Here is an 18331-nt window from a genome sequence, read left to right as displayed (position 1 = left end):
ATTTTTTAAGAGCTAAATTATTTATTTTTAAAACCTTGTAAGAATTTCGAATTTTTTGGACCACCTCGATTTTGAAACTAAAGCCTATGTTTTTTAATCGGTTTGTCGAAATCTATATCTTAGAATGTTTCTGGATTTTTAAGCAACTTTGTTAAAAGCTCGATTTTTCAATATCCTTACGAAATTTTTGACATTTTTCCGAGCATTATCGAAAATTTCCCAAAAATTGTTTTTTTGATTTCGAATTGTAGAACTTATTTCTTCGAAAATTCCAACCGCTTTTCTCGAACCACCAACATGAAATATGCTATTTGTTGGGGTAATCAAAAAATTTGATTTTGAAATTGAAAATTTGGAAAATCTTAGTTTGGGGCCTTCAAAGGCTATGTTTTTTGAATAAGAATTTTTCGTGGATTTTTAACTCAGCTTTTCAATATTCTTACTGACATCACAAAATTTTGAGTTTATGGTTTCTTAGAATAATGTGTTGCAGAGGCAATAAATTTTCGAAAACGTTAAAAATGTTGAATTTAAATTCAGTCTAAATAACCTTAGACCAATTTTTATTTCTATGTATGTTTCATTTCCATAAAAATTAATAGCATACTTTTACATAAATTTGTGCACACCTTCATTTTTTTGAGGATCTTTGGAGAAATTAGATCAACGAATTATTTATATCTGACTAACGTTTCGACAGTTTATTATGTCTTCCTCAAGCGTGACTAAGGACATGGCAACATTCGTAATGGGATTTAATAATAAGTAAATTCAACAAGCTTATATAGTAAGGTGCAGGAGTGCCAACATAAGTATGCAGTGACGTCATTAAATTCAAAATTGTCAAGTGTAAACATAACCTCTAAATGTGTTTTTCTTGTACAACAAAATTAATGGACATTGACACTGAAACCAAACGAAATAGATCAAGACAAGGTTGCCCTTTAAATCTGACAACTTTTTCCTTTTTCGTTATTGATATTGAAGCAATAGCGGATTGATAATAGAATAGAGAAATAGGTGAAAAAAGAAGAACCAAAATAAGCAAAAAATTATGACTGTGTTGACGCATTTCGCTAATCCCATTAGTATAATGGAGCTTTCTGTTGCTTAGCAAATTAGACTAAAACCTTGACTCTGATAATCGTGTAGATGTTGCTGATTTCGATTTTTCTGACCAGCTCTGACAAAACTTTTAAGGTTAGTACCTCTAGCAAGGCTACAAGTGGTGTACTACAGGACTCAAACCAAGGCTCTTTCATCAGATATCAAAATTCATTTAATATCTCCCCACACGATCCAAAACCTCACAACCTTAATTCCATTCACAACATCTTTCGACCGGATATAGATAGGTGGTCGTTAAAATTATTATTACCACTATTACGAAACAAAAAACACTAGAAAGTCCACTAAAACACCTACTATCTTCTTGTGTCTAAACCAAACACGGATACAACAATGTCCTCAAACCCTCAACTACCAAACCCATACGATTCGTCGTACCATTTCTGGGTTAGTCGATTGTTCTTTTTCCCGGTTCTTGTGAGAAACCGCTCCACACGGTGACCTTGCCAGGGTCTTGTTACATTTCCGTTTCTTTTAACTGTTATAAAATCCGATTATGAAATGTTTAAACTATTCAAAGACCACATTTATCGAGACCACGCCCTATTTTTGCATACTCATTTGCAGGTCACGAGACAGTTATGTGTTTTAATGAAGGCTTTGTACAATTACCGTTGCACAAATTGAGATTTTCTAAAAATTTTCAACCGGATTGGGGGCACGCCCAACTTACGGGACAGCCTGTAGCTAAATATCGCGCAAAAAACGCAAGGTGGAACTGCATGGGTCGATTTTAGACACGGATTTCGCCTGATCCGGGAGAACCTCCGGTTTTTTTGCCCGGAACCGATTGATAATTGTTTTTGTTAGAATTAAGAGCAATTTTTTGTGTGTTGTAGCGTTATCTAATCGAATTAGCAATGCATTCGCACCATATGTCGCTAAGTAAACACTTTCTTCGCGTCTTGTTCTCTCCTGGTTTCGGAACTAACCCAGAAAGCGGCAATAAAGCACGCGGGCCGAGGGTGTTGACACGAAAACGAAAACCAAAACAGTTCCCTGAGCACCAATTAAAAATTTCATTACCATTAAACGAATTCGAGCAGCCAATGCCAATGGCGATCTTAATTGATCACTTTTGCTTTTCAACTTTCATTCGGCCGTTCACTTTCATTGGACCATTTTCTATATCTCTATTATTTGAGTTTCCATATTGAGGCAATAAAACTATTGACACATCGAGGCAAACAATGCGACATACGGTTACAGAAAGCGCCATTGTCATGAGCCTTGTATTAATTATGTTATGAGCAAGTTTCACTTAACGAGTTTGTACTATGTAAAAAGCGTAAAGCGTTACAATTACGTTTAATGGCGGTGTATTAGTTAACAACGTTAATTGTGAGGTAATAATCGTTGAAATATTTTGTAATGAAATTCGGTCTTTTCCAAACTTTCGTTTTCCAGAGGAAACAACAGAGGATTTTGGGTTGTGAATGAGGAAGCGAGTGCGAATTTAATGAGAGCCGGAGGCTGGATTTACTGTTTTGGGTTTTTAAGCGATTGGAAGATTTCGAAGTGGACGAATTTGAGGAATGCATTAGTAAATGGTGTTGTAAGCTGGAGACGGAATTTCGCTGCTGACAGAAACATGTTTACGATTAATTTTGCGGCGTGGGGTCATAATTCATATTTTTAGGAAGAGAAATTTTGACACACTGCCTAAATAAAATTCGAGACTTTGAACGAATTGGCAACGGCGCCTTGAAGCTCGTTTAATGCACTGCCAATTAAAGGTGAACTAGAATATAACTTAACATTTGAGCTGGCATTTTCCTACCGTTAAAACTGAAGAAATTTAATACCATTTTTCAACGATAAATGGTTAATTTTACGACCAACTAGAAATTCGTTGAAGTTAGTAATGACTCAGAGACTATCTCTGAAAAAATTACCGCAAATATTGTGTCGATTCAACTTTTTTTTGTCGAAGTGCATAAAGTATCCAAGGTATGTTTCTTAATGCAAAAATGTTGTCGATTTGTCACAAGTTTAAAAATAGACGTTATTTTTTTCTGGAGATCGCACTAATCGATTTACGGTTTCGCCGAATCGAGCTTTCAGCAGGTTCATCAAACTGAATCTTCTCCTGTCAATATGACTAATTTGAATATTTTAGGATGTTGCAGGCCATTAAAACTTTAATTTGCTCATAAATTTTATTTAAATATATTTTTTTTTTCACCGGGCTACAAGATATTATTATAAGAGACAACTCGTTCAGGTGAAAAACCTAAACTTTTTTTTGTTTTGTATGGCTTTTTTTAACTTGGCACGAATTTTTCGCGTTTCTAGATAAACAATTTAAAAACAGTTACTTTAGCTTTTTTTTGTACGAATTCAAGAAACAAGCGGAAAATTTGTTTCGTAAAAAAATTGAAAAAAAATTGTTACCTCAGCTTTTAGAACGTTCAAAACACTATAAAAATGAATTTCTCTTTTTTTCACGATTTTGTATCTACTTTACCTAGTTCTACTTCAATATTTCTTTCTTTGGGATAAAATATTCGTGAAATTTGCACATATTCAAATGACATTTTTTCCTTTTAAGAAATATGGAAAAATTTGTTGTATAAATTTTAAAGTTTCAGCGCTGTGTTAAAGAAAAATATGTCTCTTAGACAAAAAATTCTAAAAAAAATTATATAGTCATTGTATAAACATCAATTTAGGTCAAATTTATCTAGTTCTGTTTTTTTTTAATCAAAAGCATTAACAAAAACTGGAAACTTCTAAAAATTCGGTTAATACCAAAAACGTCAGGTCAAAATTTTACGTAATATCTAAAGATTAATATTTAAACTGTATACAATAACATACTCCCCCAGGTGTAGTTTATGAAACCGTCTTGATTTTTCAACTCACACAGTCATTTCGTATCTCACTTTAACGACTTTACATCTGTTCATTGGTATAAAATCCGCCTTTTGGCAAGAAACTAATAGAACCTAGGCTGTTAAAAATGCATTTCTTATTGTAGAAGGAAAAAAAGAACGGGTGGGTGGGCGGGGCTAAGTTTAACTTTTTCTTACAGAGTCTTTAAAAAGAAAGCAGTAGCCCCGCCCACCCACTCCCTCTTCATTCCAGTGATTACTCTAAATATTGTTCAGTCTTATCTTGGCAAGTGATACCCCGCCCACCCGTCCTCTATTTCTTTAGAAGGCGTTATTTGCCAAAATTAGTATTATCTTACCAGGTACTAGCCCCACCCACCCACCCTATTCTCATTTTAAAGATTTTATTTCTGCTCATCAGTACCCATTTTTCATTCAGATACAATAAATCACTAAAATGAAGACGGGGAAGTGGGCGGAGATAATTATATGTTCTTCTGTAAAGTGGCAAGAAACTAATAAAACCTGGGCTGTTAAAAAGAGAAGAAAGAACGATAATCGTTTTTTTTATGTTATACTATTTGATTTGCTAAAAAAATGCATTGCTTATTTCAGAAGAAAAAAAGGACGGGTGGGTGGGCGGGGCTAAGTTTTACTTATTCTTACAGTGTCTTTTATAAGCAAGCAGTAGCCCCGCCCACCCACCCCCTCTTCATTCCAATGACTATTCTAAATATTGTTCCGTCTTATCTTGGCAAGTGAAAACCCCGCACCCGCCCTCTATTTTTTCAGAGGGTGTTATTTGCCAAAATCAGTCTTATCTGGGCTGGTACTAGCCCCGCCCACCCACCCTATTCTTATTTTAACGATTTTATTTCTGTTCATCTGTACAAAAATCCACCTTTCATTCAGATACAATGAATCACTAAAATGAAGGTGGGGTAAGTGGGCGGAGTTAATTATATATTCATGTGTAAAGTGGCAAGAAACTAATAAAACTTGGGCTATTAAAAGGAGAAGAAAGAACGATAATATTTTTTTTTTGTTTTACTATTTGATTTGCTAAAAAAATGCATTTCTTATTTCAGAAGAAAAAAAGGACGGGTTGGTGGGCGGGGCTAAGTTTTACTTATTCTTACAGTGTCTTTTATAAGCAAGCAGTAGCCCCGACGAGCCACCCACTCTTCATTCCAATGACTACTCTAAATACTGTTCAGTCTTATCTTAGCAATTGAAATCCCCGCCCACCCGCTCCCTATTTTTTTAGAAGATGTTATTTGCCAAAATCAGTCTTATCTGGGCAGGTACTAGCCGCCCCCACCCGCCCTATTCTCATTTTGACGATTTTATTTCTGTTCATTAGTACAAAATCCATTTTTCATTCAGATACAATGAATCACTAAAATGAAGGCGGGGTAACTGGGCGGAGTTAATTATATGTTCTTCTGTAAGTGGCAAAAAACTAATAAAATCTGGGCTGTTAAAAAGAGATGAAAGAACGATAATCGTTGTTTTTTGTTATACTATTTCCCATAAAAATGCACTTCTTATTTCACAAGAAAAAAAGAACGGGTGGGTGGGCGGGGCTAAGTTTAACTTTTTTGACATTCTTGCTTTTATAAGCAGGCAGTAGCCCCGCCCACCCACCCCTTCTTCATTCCAATGGCTATTCTAAAAATTGTTTAGTCTTATCTTGGCAAGTGAAAGCCCCGCCACCCGCCCTCTATTTTTTTAGAGAGTATTATTTGCCAAAATCAGTCTTATTCTCGTTTTAACGATTTTAATTCTGTTCATCAGTAAAAAATCTATTTTTCATTCAGTTACAAGTTACAATGAATCACTAAAATGAAGGGGAGGGTAAGTGGGCGGAGTTAATTATATGCTCTTCTGTAAAGTGGCAAGTAAATAATAGAACCTGGACTGTTAAAAAGTGAAAAAAGAATGCTAATCATATTTTTTTGTTATAAATACAATTTGCTATAAAAATGCATTTCTTATTCCAGAAAAAAAAAGAACGGGTGGATGGGCGGGGCTAAGTTTAATTTTTTCTTACAGAGGCTTTTATAAGCAAGACGTGGCCCCGCCCACCCACCCCCTCTTCACTCTAATATTCGTAATACTGTAATTATTAATTTCTCACTACGAAAATTTTTGTTTTCAAGAAAATTTAATGCCTTGACTATCGAAATTTTTTCGAAATAATTTTGAAAGCTCAAAAATATAAGATCGCCATAAAAGAATTTAGGATTTTCGGAATAAAATCTCCAATTCTGTGGCTTAAAAACTACTAGGGTAATTTTTTCAAAGTATGTTTCCAGTTCAAAAATACAATTTTAAAATCACCATAAAAACATTTGAATTTTCAGAAAAAAAAAACAATTTTTCTGTTTTATCTCAATTTCCCTATATGAATCTGTAATTTTAAAATAAATCCACAAATTAATCTTTTGGCTTTCTACCGCTTGTCAAAATAGAATTCAATTTTCATTTTACAATAAATAAAATAAGTCTGAGGAATGCAGACTACTCTAAATATTGTTCAGTCTTATTTTGGCAAGACATAGCCCCGCCCACCCGCCCTCTATTTTTTTCGAAAGTGTTATTTGCCAAAATCAGTATTATCTTGCTAGGTACTTGCCACCCACCCTACTCTCATTTTAACGATTTTATTTCTATAAAATCCACCTTAGAACGCTAATCGTATTTTTTTTGTTACACTATTTGCTATAAAAATGCATTTCGTATTTCAGAAGAAAAAAAGAACGGGTGGGTGGGCGGGGCTAAATTTAACTTTTTCTTACAGCGTCTTTTATAAGCAAGCAATAGCTTCGTCCACCCACCTGTTCTTTTTTTTTTGTACTGAAATAAGAAATGCATAGCTTATGACTCCGTCTTGATTTTCTATCTTACACAGTAATTACACACGCTCATATTTTAGGGAAAAATTATCAAAATTGTACAATAACATTTTACAATTTAATTTAAAACCAAATGCTCTGAAATAAATAAATAAATAATAATTAATAATAAAAATGTATCCGTTTATCACCCAACAAACAACACAACAAAATCGCAAAATCTAATTTTATGATTTTTCGAAAGAGGTGGATGTTGTACTGTACTTCAGGAGCAAGGGAAGTTCTGCCTAAATAACTTTAGAACGTTTTTTTATATGATAACTTCTATAAAAATCTAGTTGTCGAAGGCAAAGTGTAAATGAATTACTTGGCAAAATTTGATATGGCGTCATCAAATTTTTAGTAGGGATGCAGACAAATATTTATTAGTATTTTAACATCTGCATGAAAATCTTAAAATACACTGTAAAAAAACAAAGTACCTACCTTTTCATATTATAGACCCTAATTTTTCACGTTTTTTCTTAATTTCTTTGAATAAATCTCAACAATTTCTCGAAACTGTTTTAAAAATAAAATAGTGTGAGATTCTAGGGCGAGAATAGAAAATTGTATAAGAAAGAACAAGTGTTCCGAATGTTATAGTGAGTAAACTAATTCTGATATATTAATAATAAATTAAATTAAGAATTTAAAATGTGGTGGAGAACTATAATGTAAGAAACACTCAAGAATACATTTTAGACTAAAAATTCTCTGAAGATTGAGAATTTTTCAGTGTTTACGTTCCCAAAACAAAAATTTTAAAAAATCAAAAAAGTACCGAAATCCTACAAGTGAAAAAAAGCTTTGTTTTTTCCTTCTGAAAAATTGAGAAAAAACATGTAAATTGGATTTTTTTTTCGAAAATTCAATATTTTTTTATGGTGATTTTAAAATTGTATTTTTTTAACTGAAAACAAATTTTGAAAATTGTCCTATTAAAAATATTTTGAAAAAATGACCATAGTTCTGATCGACTAATTAAGTAAGAGCGATGTTCAATTTCATTGGTTACTGTTTATCCTTGGACACAAATTAAAATAAATTGTAATGGATTTTAAAGTTTTGGAGTCGAAAAGTTCATCAGTATTTACACATTCCTGTTTAATTTAAATTAAAAAACGCCACAATAACATCTGATCGATCAATTTTGAAAAAAAAAACTCAAAAAGATAAAAACAGCGACTAGTTACACAAATTCAGTGATGCCACCTCTATTAAAAAAAGCAAAAATCTTAAATCCAATTACGACTTCAACTTCTTATTCGTTTAACCTCAGTCATTGCAAAACGAATTCCAAAAACCTCCGCATTTTTCCCATAAACCGCGATTATCGACTCCGCCTCAAACCATATTACCCAAGCCCGGTTATAAATCAACCTTCCTTTAATTTCCCATCAGATTGACACATTTAATCCCCTCTGACATTTAGCAAATGCCAAAACAGAAAGTGCAGAACGCATCGTACCAACACAATGCTTTTTTCCTCCTCATCCACCATGTAATGACCCCAGCTTTCCCGCACCGCTTTGACAGTCCCATCAAGCAAAAAATTTCGCACCTCTGACTGTTCAAACTGTTTATTCTAATCTCGTTTTCTTTGCAGGAAAGAATGAACTGCCAAATCGTACTCTTAGTCACCTCATTGATGAGCGCATGTGCCACTTATGACGTAAGTAGTGCATCGAGTTACTTAAGCCAAGGTCGCTCTCGTGTCCTTGATAAGAGCATCGCGCGGACCTTGTAGATCTCCGATAGCGCTCGGAACACCTAGAATCGAAAAATCTCTTGTAACTCACCGGTAATTAACTTCGAACAAAGCGTGAGACCTTGCTGAATTTTCTGTTGACTGGTGCCGAATCTTCGGTCAATATTTGCCAAGTCTGGGCGTAAAAGGCCGGAGACTTCGACGTGCGGTCGAGCGACGAGCCGGAATCGATATTTGATAGTCAGTTTTAGAAACTAGACGGAAGGAAATTAGCAAATGGTAATTATATGCCAGCTTTTCGAGTATTATCATTACTCGCGTGGTAATTGTTGCATGAGAATCATCTACTTTCCAATTACAAAAAAAGAAATTTAATAAAACTCGAGCCGTAACGTGCGCTCCATTGTTGGAAATACTTCCTGAGTGTATATGCGGGTTTGACGGTTTTTTCTGTTCCAGATTCATAAGTTGATGACAGTGGATGAAATCAGGAGCACGTTTCACGTAGACAGACACGACTTAGGTGAGTAATGCGTGGAAAAGAATTGGTATTGTTATTCAATCGACACCGAAAAGCGATTAAAGCTTGCGAAATTTTATTCAGGGTCGCTTGATGCGTTTATGGACAGGTAATAGTGGCTATTACACAGTGGGAAGCGGGTTACAAGTTTCCAAATAGCTGAAGGATTGCGCGAAAATGCCAATTTTGACGAATTTTGAGAGGAAATGATGCTAATAACCTTCGCGTAAAGTGCGCCAAGTTTTTCTTGGAGGTAGCAAGAAAGCGAATGAAACAAAACGGGACATTCATTAGTTCGATTGAAATTGCTTAACTTTCCATTTTTTCGCGGGTTTTTGTTTTTCGAGACGCGATTTGTTCGATGAATGAAAATGATGCCAAGTAGCGCTGAAACAGCTTAGAAGAATTTACATTTTGTACAAAACATTATAAAAGCAACACAGCAGTTACCATTTCGAAACGAGTTTTTAATTAAAGCTGTTTGGTTGCGATTAAAAGAAAATAAAATTAAATCCATTAATACTTTCCAAATGGAAGTCTTTTGTCACTACTCTAGGAACTAATTATAAAAATTTAGATCTATTTCCGGGAATTTTTTGAATTTATTTTTAAACGGTTTTAGACAATTCGATTGAAACTTGGAGACAAAATACAGAAGAAAATTTCGACGCTATTTTTCAATTTAAGTCAAAGACGAGTGTGTAAATACTAATGAACTTTACGACTCCAGATTTATTTATTTTAAAGATTTTGAAATTTTTAAATTCATCACAATTTTTTTTTATTTGTGTCCAGGGACAAACAGCAACCAACGAAATTGAACATCACTCTTAATTTTTTCAGTCAGAATTATCCTAATTTTTTCAAAATTTGTTTACAATTAAAAAAAATACAATTTTAAAACAAATGAATTTTCAAAAAAAAAATTAATCTGTTGACTTTGTTTTAAATCTTCGATTCTAACGCTTGTAAAAATAGAATTCCCATTTCACAAAAAATAAAATAAATCAGTGGAATGGAGAAAAGAGCAGTAGTCCCGCCCACCCCCTAGTCATCTAGTGACTACTGTAAATATTGTTTAGTCTTATCTTGGCAAGTGATAGGCCCGCCCACCCGCCCTCTATTTTTTTAGAGGGTGGGTGGGCAAAATCAGTCTTATCTTAGCAGGCATTATCCCCACCCACCTGTGCTATTCTTATTTTAGCGATTTTATTTCTGTTCATCAGTATAAGATCCACCTTTAATTCAAATACAACGAATTACTAAAAAGTAGGCGGAGTTAATTATATGTTCTTCTGTAAAGTGGCAAGAAACTAATAGAACCTAGGCTGTTAAAAATGCATTTCTTCTTTTAGAAGGAAAAACATCGGGTGGGTGGGCGGGGCTAAATTGAACTTTTTCTTTCAGAATCTTTAACAAGCAAGCAGTAGCCCCGCCCACCCACCCCCTCTTCATTCCAGTGACTATTCTAAATATTGTTCAGTCTTATATTGGCAAGTGATATATCGCCCACCCGCCCTCTATTTTTTTAGAAGATGTTATTTGCCAAAATCAGTATTATCGTACCAGGTACTAGCCCCGCCCACCCACCCTATTCTCATTTTAACAATTTTATTTTTGTTCATCAGTAAAAAATACACCTTTCATTCAAATACAATGAATCACGAAAATGAAGGCGGGGTAAGTGGGCGGAGTTAATTATATGTTTTTCTGTAAAGTGGCAAGAAACTAATAGAAACTGAGTTATTAAAAAGAGAAACAAGAACGTTAATTCTATATTATATATTACACTATTTGGTATAAAAATGCATTTCTTGGTTCAAAAGATAAAAACAACGGGTGGGTGGGCGGGGCTAAATTGAACTTTTTCTTTCAGAATCTTTAACAAGCAAGCAATAGCCCCGCCCACCCACCCCCTCTTCATTCCAGGGACTATTCTAAATATTGTTCAGTCTTATATTGGCAAGTGATATGCCGCCCACCCGCCCTCTATTTTTTTAGAAGATGTTATTTGCCAAAATCAGTATTATCGTACCAGGTACTAGCCCCGCCCACTCACCCTATTCTCATTTTAACAATTTTATTTTTGTTCATCAGTAAAAAATACACCTTTCATTCAGATACAATGAATCACGAAAATGAAGGCGGGGTAAGTGGGCGGAGTTAATTATATGTTTTTCTGTAAAGTGGCAAAAAACTAATAGAAACTGAGTTATTAAAAAGAGAAACAAGAACGCTAATTCTATATTATATATTTCACTATTTGGTATAAAAATGCATTTCTTGGTTCAAAAGATAAAAACAACGGGTGGGTGGGAGGGGCTAAGTTTAACTTTTTGTCACAGGGACTTCTATAAGCAAGCAATAGCCCCACCCACCCACCCCCTCTTCATTCTATAACTAGTCGTAATACTGTTAATTATTATTAACAAATCCAAAGATCGTAAATCTAATTATTAATTTTTCACTACGAAAATTTTTGTTTTCAAGAAAATTTAATGCCTTAACTCAATAACTATCGAAATTTTTTCGAAATAATTTTGAAAGCTCAATTTAGTTAAAAAAAATTAAAATCACCATGAAAGAATTTAGAATTTTCAGGACGAAATTTCCAATTCAGGCGCTTAAAACAACTAGGGTAATTTTTTCAAAAGATGTTTGAAAACATAATTTCCAAAATTTGTTTTCAGTTCAAAAAAAATCAATTTTAAATCACCATACAAAATTTTTGAATTTTCAGGAAAAAAAACAATTTTTCTTTTTTTTCTCAATTTCCCTATATGGATCAGTAATTTTAAAATAAATCCACAAATTAATCATTAATCTTTTGACCTTGTTTTAATTCTTAGATTCTATCGCTTGTCAAAATAGAATTCAATTCCCATGTTACAATAAATAAGATAAGTCAGAGGAATAGAGAAAAGAGGTGGGCGGGGCTGAATCTAGCTTTTTTCTACAGTTTTATAAGCAAGCTGTAGCCCCGCCCACCCACCCCTTCTTCATTCCAGTGACTACTTTTAATATTGTTCAGTCTTGGTAAGTGCTAGCCCCGCCCACCCGCCCTCTATTCTTTTAGAGGGTGTTATTTGACAAAATCAGTCTTATCTTAGCAAATACTAGCCCCACTTTCCCGTCCTATTCTCACTTTAACGATTTTATTTTTTTTCATCAGTATAAAATCCATCTTTCATTCAGATCCAATGAATCACTAAAATGAAGGCGGGGTAAGTGGGCGGAGTTAATTATATATATGTTCTTTGGTAAAGTAATAAGAAACCAATAAAATCTGGGCTGTTAAAAAGAGAAGAATGAACGATAATCGTATTTTTTTTGTTATACCATTTGCTATAAAAATGTTTTTCTTATTTCAAAAGATAAAAAGAACGGGTGGGTGGGCGGGGCTAAGTTTAGCTTATTCTTAAAGAGTCTTTTATAAGCAAGCAGTAGCCCCGCCCACCCACCCCATCTTTATTCCAATGACTACTCCAAATATTGTTCAGTCATATCTTGGCAAGTGATAGCCCCGCCCACCCGCCCTCTATTTTTTTAGAAGGTGTTATTTGCCAAAATCAGCCGTATCTTAGCAGGTACTAGCCCCGCCCACCCGCCCTATTCTCATTTTAACGATTTTATTTGGGTCCATCAGAAAAAATCCACCTTTGATTCATCACTAAAATGAACGAGGGATAAATAGACGGAGTTAATTATATGTTCTTCTGTAAAGTGGCAAGAAACTAATAACATCTGGACTGTTAAAAAAAAGAAAAAAGAACGATAATAAAATAAAAAAGCATTTCTTATTTCAGAAAAAAAAAGTACGGGTGGGTGGGCGGGGCTAAGTTTAACTTATTCTTACAGAGTCTTTTATAAGCAAGCAGTGGTCCCGTCCCCCCACCCCCTCTTTATTTCAATGACTATTCCAAATATTGTTCAGTCTTATCTTGGCAAGTGATAGCCCCGCCCACCCGCCCTCTATTTTTTTAGAGGATGTCATTTGCCAAAATCAGTCTTTTTTTAGTAGGTACTAGCCCCGCCCTCCCCCTCTATTCTCATTTTAACAATTTTATTTCTGTTCATCAGTATAAAATCTATCTTTCATTCAGATACAATGAATCATTAAAATGAAAGTGGGGCAAGTGGGCGGAGTTAATTATATGTTCTTCTGTAAAGTCCAAAGAAACTAATAAAACCTGGACTGTTATAAAGAGAAAAAAGAACGATAATAAAAAAAATGCATTTCTTATTTCAGAAAAAAAAAGAACGGGTGGGTGGGCGGGGCTAAGTTTAACTTTTTCTCACAGAGACTTCTATAAGCAAGCAATAGCCCCGCCCACCCACCCTCTCTTCATTCTAGTGACTACTCGTAATACTGTTAATTATTATCTTGAAATCCAAAGATTGTAAATCTAATTATTAATTTTTCCCTACGAATATTTTAGTTTTCAAGAAAATTTAATGTTTGAGTCAACAATTTGGAAATAATTTTGAAAGCTCAATCGAAAATTTAATATCTTACATCAGCTGCTAAGAATAACTATCGTAATTTTTCCAAAATATTTTTTAAAGCACGTTTCCATTTTTTTTTTTTATAAAAAATACAATTTTAAAATCATCATAAAAGAATTCAAAATTTTCGGAAGTAAATTTTTAATGTTTCATGTTTTCTCTCAATTTCTCTAACCGAATCTGCAGTTACAAATTTTGAGATAAATCCACAGATTTGAAGAATCCTAAATCTAAATGTAAATCATAAATCTATTTATTTTTCACTACGAAAATTTTGGTTATCAAAAAAATTTAATAACTTGTTACTCTTTTTGAAAGCACTATTTCCAAAATTTGTTTTCAGTTAAAAAAAAAAATACAATTTTAAAATCCCCATGAAAGAATTTTAAATATTCTGAAAAAACTTTGCAATTTTTCAGGTTTCCTCTCAATTTCTCTAAACGAACTGCAACTACATATAATAATTTTTTCAAAATATTTTTGGAAGCACAATTTCCAAAATTTGTTTCCCGTTAAAGTACAATATTTAAAAATACCACAAAAAAATTTAGAATGTTCGGGAAAAAAATCCAGTTTTTCACGTTTTCTCTCAATATCTGTAACTTTGAAATAAATCCACAAATTTGGAAAATCTTTAAACGCAAGATCATAGATCTGATTATTAATTTTTAAACATGGAAATTTTTGATTTCCAAAAAACAAAAAAAAATACATCTTGACTCAGTGGCTTAAAACTGTCGTATTTTTTGGAAAAACATTTGAATTTCAAAAATTTGCTTTTAGTTACACAAATATAATTTAAAATTACCATAGAACAATCACAGTGTGAAAAAATCTGGGACACCCGATACTTACACAAGTATGAAACTTGACCACGCTGTAATCTTGAAAATCAAGAAAACATAAACAGACTAAGTGAAAGTATTTTTATTTATGTATCCGATTTTACTTTTCAAATCAGTCGGAATGTGAACGCTTTTAATAGTGAAGTTCAAAAAAGTCCACACCGAGAATTTTCCTCGTTTCATCCATAAACCCAAGGCTTCGTTTCACTTCCTATTTTTAAATCATTAAAAACTCATAAGTAACGTACACCCGCCGATCACGTCAATAAAAGAATCGATCTCTAATTGGTTCCGCAACTATGCAGCGCTTATGTGACACACCAACCTCACAATCAAAGTCAATGACTCAGCCAAAAATCGATTTCCTGATGTGTAAAATCAGTTTCACCTAGACTCTCTTTGATTTCTTTTTCTTTTTCAGTTCCAGATTATGAAATCGTACACATACACCATCAACCCAAACGAAGAGAAATCCCCTCGCGTCCATCACCCGAGTCCGACAACCTCATCGACGTCGACGACTCGAAATTCGAAGAGCCGAAAACGGAACTGAAACTGAAAGTTTTCGGGAAAGACTTAAACCTAACCCTCGTACCAAACCGCGACCTGTTCAAGAAAAACAAGCTGAAAATATGGACCGTGGAGCCCAACGCCACCGCCCAGCATGGAGTGGAATACGTAGAACTACCACAGGTGGGTGATATTCCACGAAAATCCCAGTAGAAGGGACTCGATTGTTAATAAAATCTCGCAATAAACTTGCCACAACCAGCTAAACAGTAAAAATGCAGTCGTACATAATCAAGCAAAGCGGTGCACCTTTCACTTTTTCTTTCATTAAATTAAAGAATAATGGCGCCGTTTCCGCACCAGCTTTAATGAACAATGTTATCGCTGGGAGATCGACGACTCAACAAAAAGATAGCTGATAAAACAAAGTCAGTGTGTTTTCTTCAGGTTCGTCGGGTTATTGAATTAAAAAAAAATGTTGATGGCCTTGTTTCGACAGGGAAAAAACCGAAACTGTACAAAGTCAAATACATATTTATAAACCGAAAGTGATTTAAGGTTTTGGTTGTCAATTTTATCTTAAAATAGCCAACAATGGATGGAGATGTTGGGTTATAAATATCGCGCTGATGATGGCACCGTTGTTGTCAATTTAGTAGATATGGAAATGGGTTTTTGTTCGGAGGTTGTATGACCTTTGACGTAATGGAGATGGGTGCGAGTAAAAACATCGTAATAACAGTTTTTTTTGTAATGGATTGATTCCCTGTCCATATGGTTTTACGTATTGTGAACAACATCTCAGACTTATAATTGTTTTGTTGTTAAGCGGAACACGTGCAGCCTTTCCCTATAACGGTGACAGATGTAGATCTCATCTGGGGGAATTAACTCACCTGAAACCCATTTTTATCTAAATTTATGGACGGAATTGTGAGCTGAATTTTATATAACGAAATTAAGTATGCAACATATAATTATTTTTTGTGTTTGTTATACATTCTTTTAGCTTGAACAATTAATGCAGATAATTGAAAGTAACGAAAGTAAAAGGTGGTAATAAGAAATATATGCACATATTCTACCAGTCGTTTAGAGCAAATAAACTGGCTATATAGATACAGGATCAGACAATTGCCAAATGCTTATATGCATATGAAACCTGATTCTATTGTACTTTCGATTTTCGCAATTAAATTATTGGTTCCTAAAAATCTACTTTCGTTTCAAATCTGTACTCATATGACTTTCAAACACTTAAAGTTTTTAAATTCTGTGTAAACATGTAACTCGCGATGTTTTCAAGATTTTATTAAACCCTTAAAATACCCAGGAGTCTCTAGAATCTTTTCAAAAATAAAACACAAACTTTTAAACATTTTCAAAAACAAAACACAAACACTCTCAATATTCTTTCACATCCTTTAAAAACTAAGGCACTAAGGGACCCTAATATTCTTTCACATTTTTTCACAAACGAAGCACCGGAAATCCCCCAAGAACTTTTTAAAGTCTTTCAAAAATGCAAGGGACTCCGAAGATTATTTTATGCAAGAAACCTCAATACTCTTTCAAAAATAAAACCTAAACAATTCTTTCTCATTAAAAAATGACACGAAAGGATCTTTAGATAAACTCTTTGATAAACGATATACTGGGAAGCCACAAGATCTTTTCAAATTTTTTCAAAAACAAAATATGAGGAACCCTGAAGATTCTTTCATATTCTTTCAAAAACAGATACTAGGGGTCCCTAAAATGATTTCAAACTTTTTCAAAGACAAAATATCAGGGGCCCCAAAGATTATTTCACATTTTTTTAAAAAGAGATACTATGACCCCTAAGATTATTTCAAACTCTTTCAAAACTAAAAAAAAAACTTTAATATTCTTCCACATACTTAAAAAAAGATAATAATGGACCTCACGATTCTTTCAAACATAAAACACGGTATCAAAATTCTTTTACATTCCTTAAAAAAAGATATTCTGGGACTCTAAAATTCTTTCAAACTCTTTCGAAAACAAACTAGCGTAAATCGTCAAAGAAGATCTTTTTAAAGTCTTCCAAAAAAAAAACATCAGGTTTTGCCAAAGTATTCTCAAATCCTATCAAAAACGAAACACAAGAAGTCCCGAAAATTCTTTCACATTCGTTAAAAAATAGACTCTAGGAGCCCCTAAGACTCTTTTATATTCTTCTAAAAAATTAGGGGACTCTAGAATTCTTTCAAACTCTTTTAAAAACAAAACACTGGAATTTTTTAAGATCGTCTAAAATTTTTTCAAAACAAAGCACGAGGATCCTCAAAGATTCTTTCAGATTCTTAAAAAAACCGACACTACGACCCCTAAGATTCTTTCAAATTTTTTCAAAAATAAAACACCAAGACATTAAGGGCCCCCATGATTCTTTTAAACTTTTTAAAAAACAAAACGTCAATGGTCCCTGAGATTTTTTCAAATTTTGTCAAAAACATAACCAAGGGACCCCGGACATTCTGTCACATTTCTTAAAAAAAAAGGACACTAAAGGATCCTAAAATTCTTTCAAACTCTTTCAAAAATAATACATTAGGATCTTCAAAGATTCTGTTTCATTTTTTAAAAAATAGACACTACGACCCTTAAGCTTCTTTTAAATTCTTTCAGAAACAAAACACCCAGACATTAGGGCCCTCAAGCTTCTTTTAAATTTTTCAAAAACATTAAGGATTCATGAGATCTTTTCAAATTTTGTCAAAAACAAAAACCAAGTGACCTCGGAGATTCTGTCACATTCTTTGAAAAATAGACACTAAGGGACCCTAAAATTCTTTCAAACTCTTTCAAAAACAAAAAACTGGAAAATCCCAAGAACGGCTCAAAGTTTTTCAAAACAAAGCATGAAATCCTCAGATATTCTTTCACATTTTTAAAAAAACAGGCAAGAGGACCCCTAAGGATCTTTCAAATTCTTTCAGAAATAAAACACCAGGATGTTAGGCCCCCAAAGATCCTTTTATACTTTCTCAAAAACAAAACGCCAACGGTCCCTGAGATCTTTTCAAATTCTGTCAAAAACAAAACCAAGGGACCCCGGAGATTCTGTCACATTCTTTAAAAAAAGGACACTAAGGGACCCTAAAATTCTTTCAAACTCTTTCAAAAATAAAACATTAGGATCTTCAAAGATTCTGTTTATCATTTTTTAAAAAATAGACACTACGACCCTTAAGCTTCTTTTAAATTCTTTCAGAAACAAAACACCCAGACATTAGGGCCCTCAAGCTTCTTTTAAATTTTACAAAAACATTAAGGATCCATGAGATCTTTTCAAATTTTGTCAAAAACAAAAACCAAGTGACCTCGGAGATTCTGTCACATTCTTTGAAAAATAG

The 18331-nt window shown here is 33.6% G+C and overlaps 1 protein-coding gene across 4 annotated transcripts in view; it reads left to right on the top strand.

Annotated features, from left to right (window-relative positions):
* The window catches only part of LOC135126073 (A disintegrin and metalloproteinase with thrombospondin motifs like), a 91860-nt gene that overhangs the window by 15564 nt on the left and 57965 nt on the right, over positions 1-18331 (top strand). For all 4 annotated transcript variants that reach the window (XM_064051866.1, XM_064051868.1, XM_064051865.1 and 1 more), the window contains exons 2-4: positions 8469-8534; positions 9030-9093; positions 14863-15134. In XM_064051866.1, coding sequence (XP_063907936.1) covers positions 8475-8534; positions 9030-9093; positions 14863-15134 — 396 coding nt within the window. In that variant the 5' untranslated portion in view covers positions 8469-8474. The remainder of the gene's footprint in view (positions 1-8468; positions 8535-9029; positions 9094-14862; positions 15135-18331) is intronic.

This window comes from Zophobas morio, unplaced genomic scaffold (genome assembly GCF_036711695.1).
Source record: "Zophobas morio isolate AGI-343-1 ecotype UQ-CSIRO unplaced genomic scaffold, CSIRO_AGI_Zmor_V1 ptg000010l, whole genome shotgun sequence".
Lineage (NCBI taxonomy): Eukaryota > Metazoa > Arthropoda > Insecta > Coleoptera > Tenebrionidae > Zophobas > Zophobas morio.
This window is presented reverse-complemented; position numbering and strand designations above follow the sequence as displayed.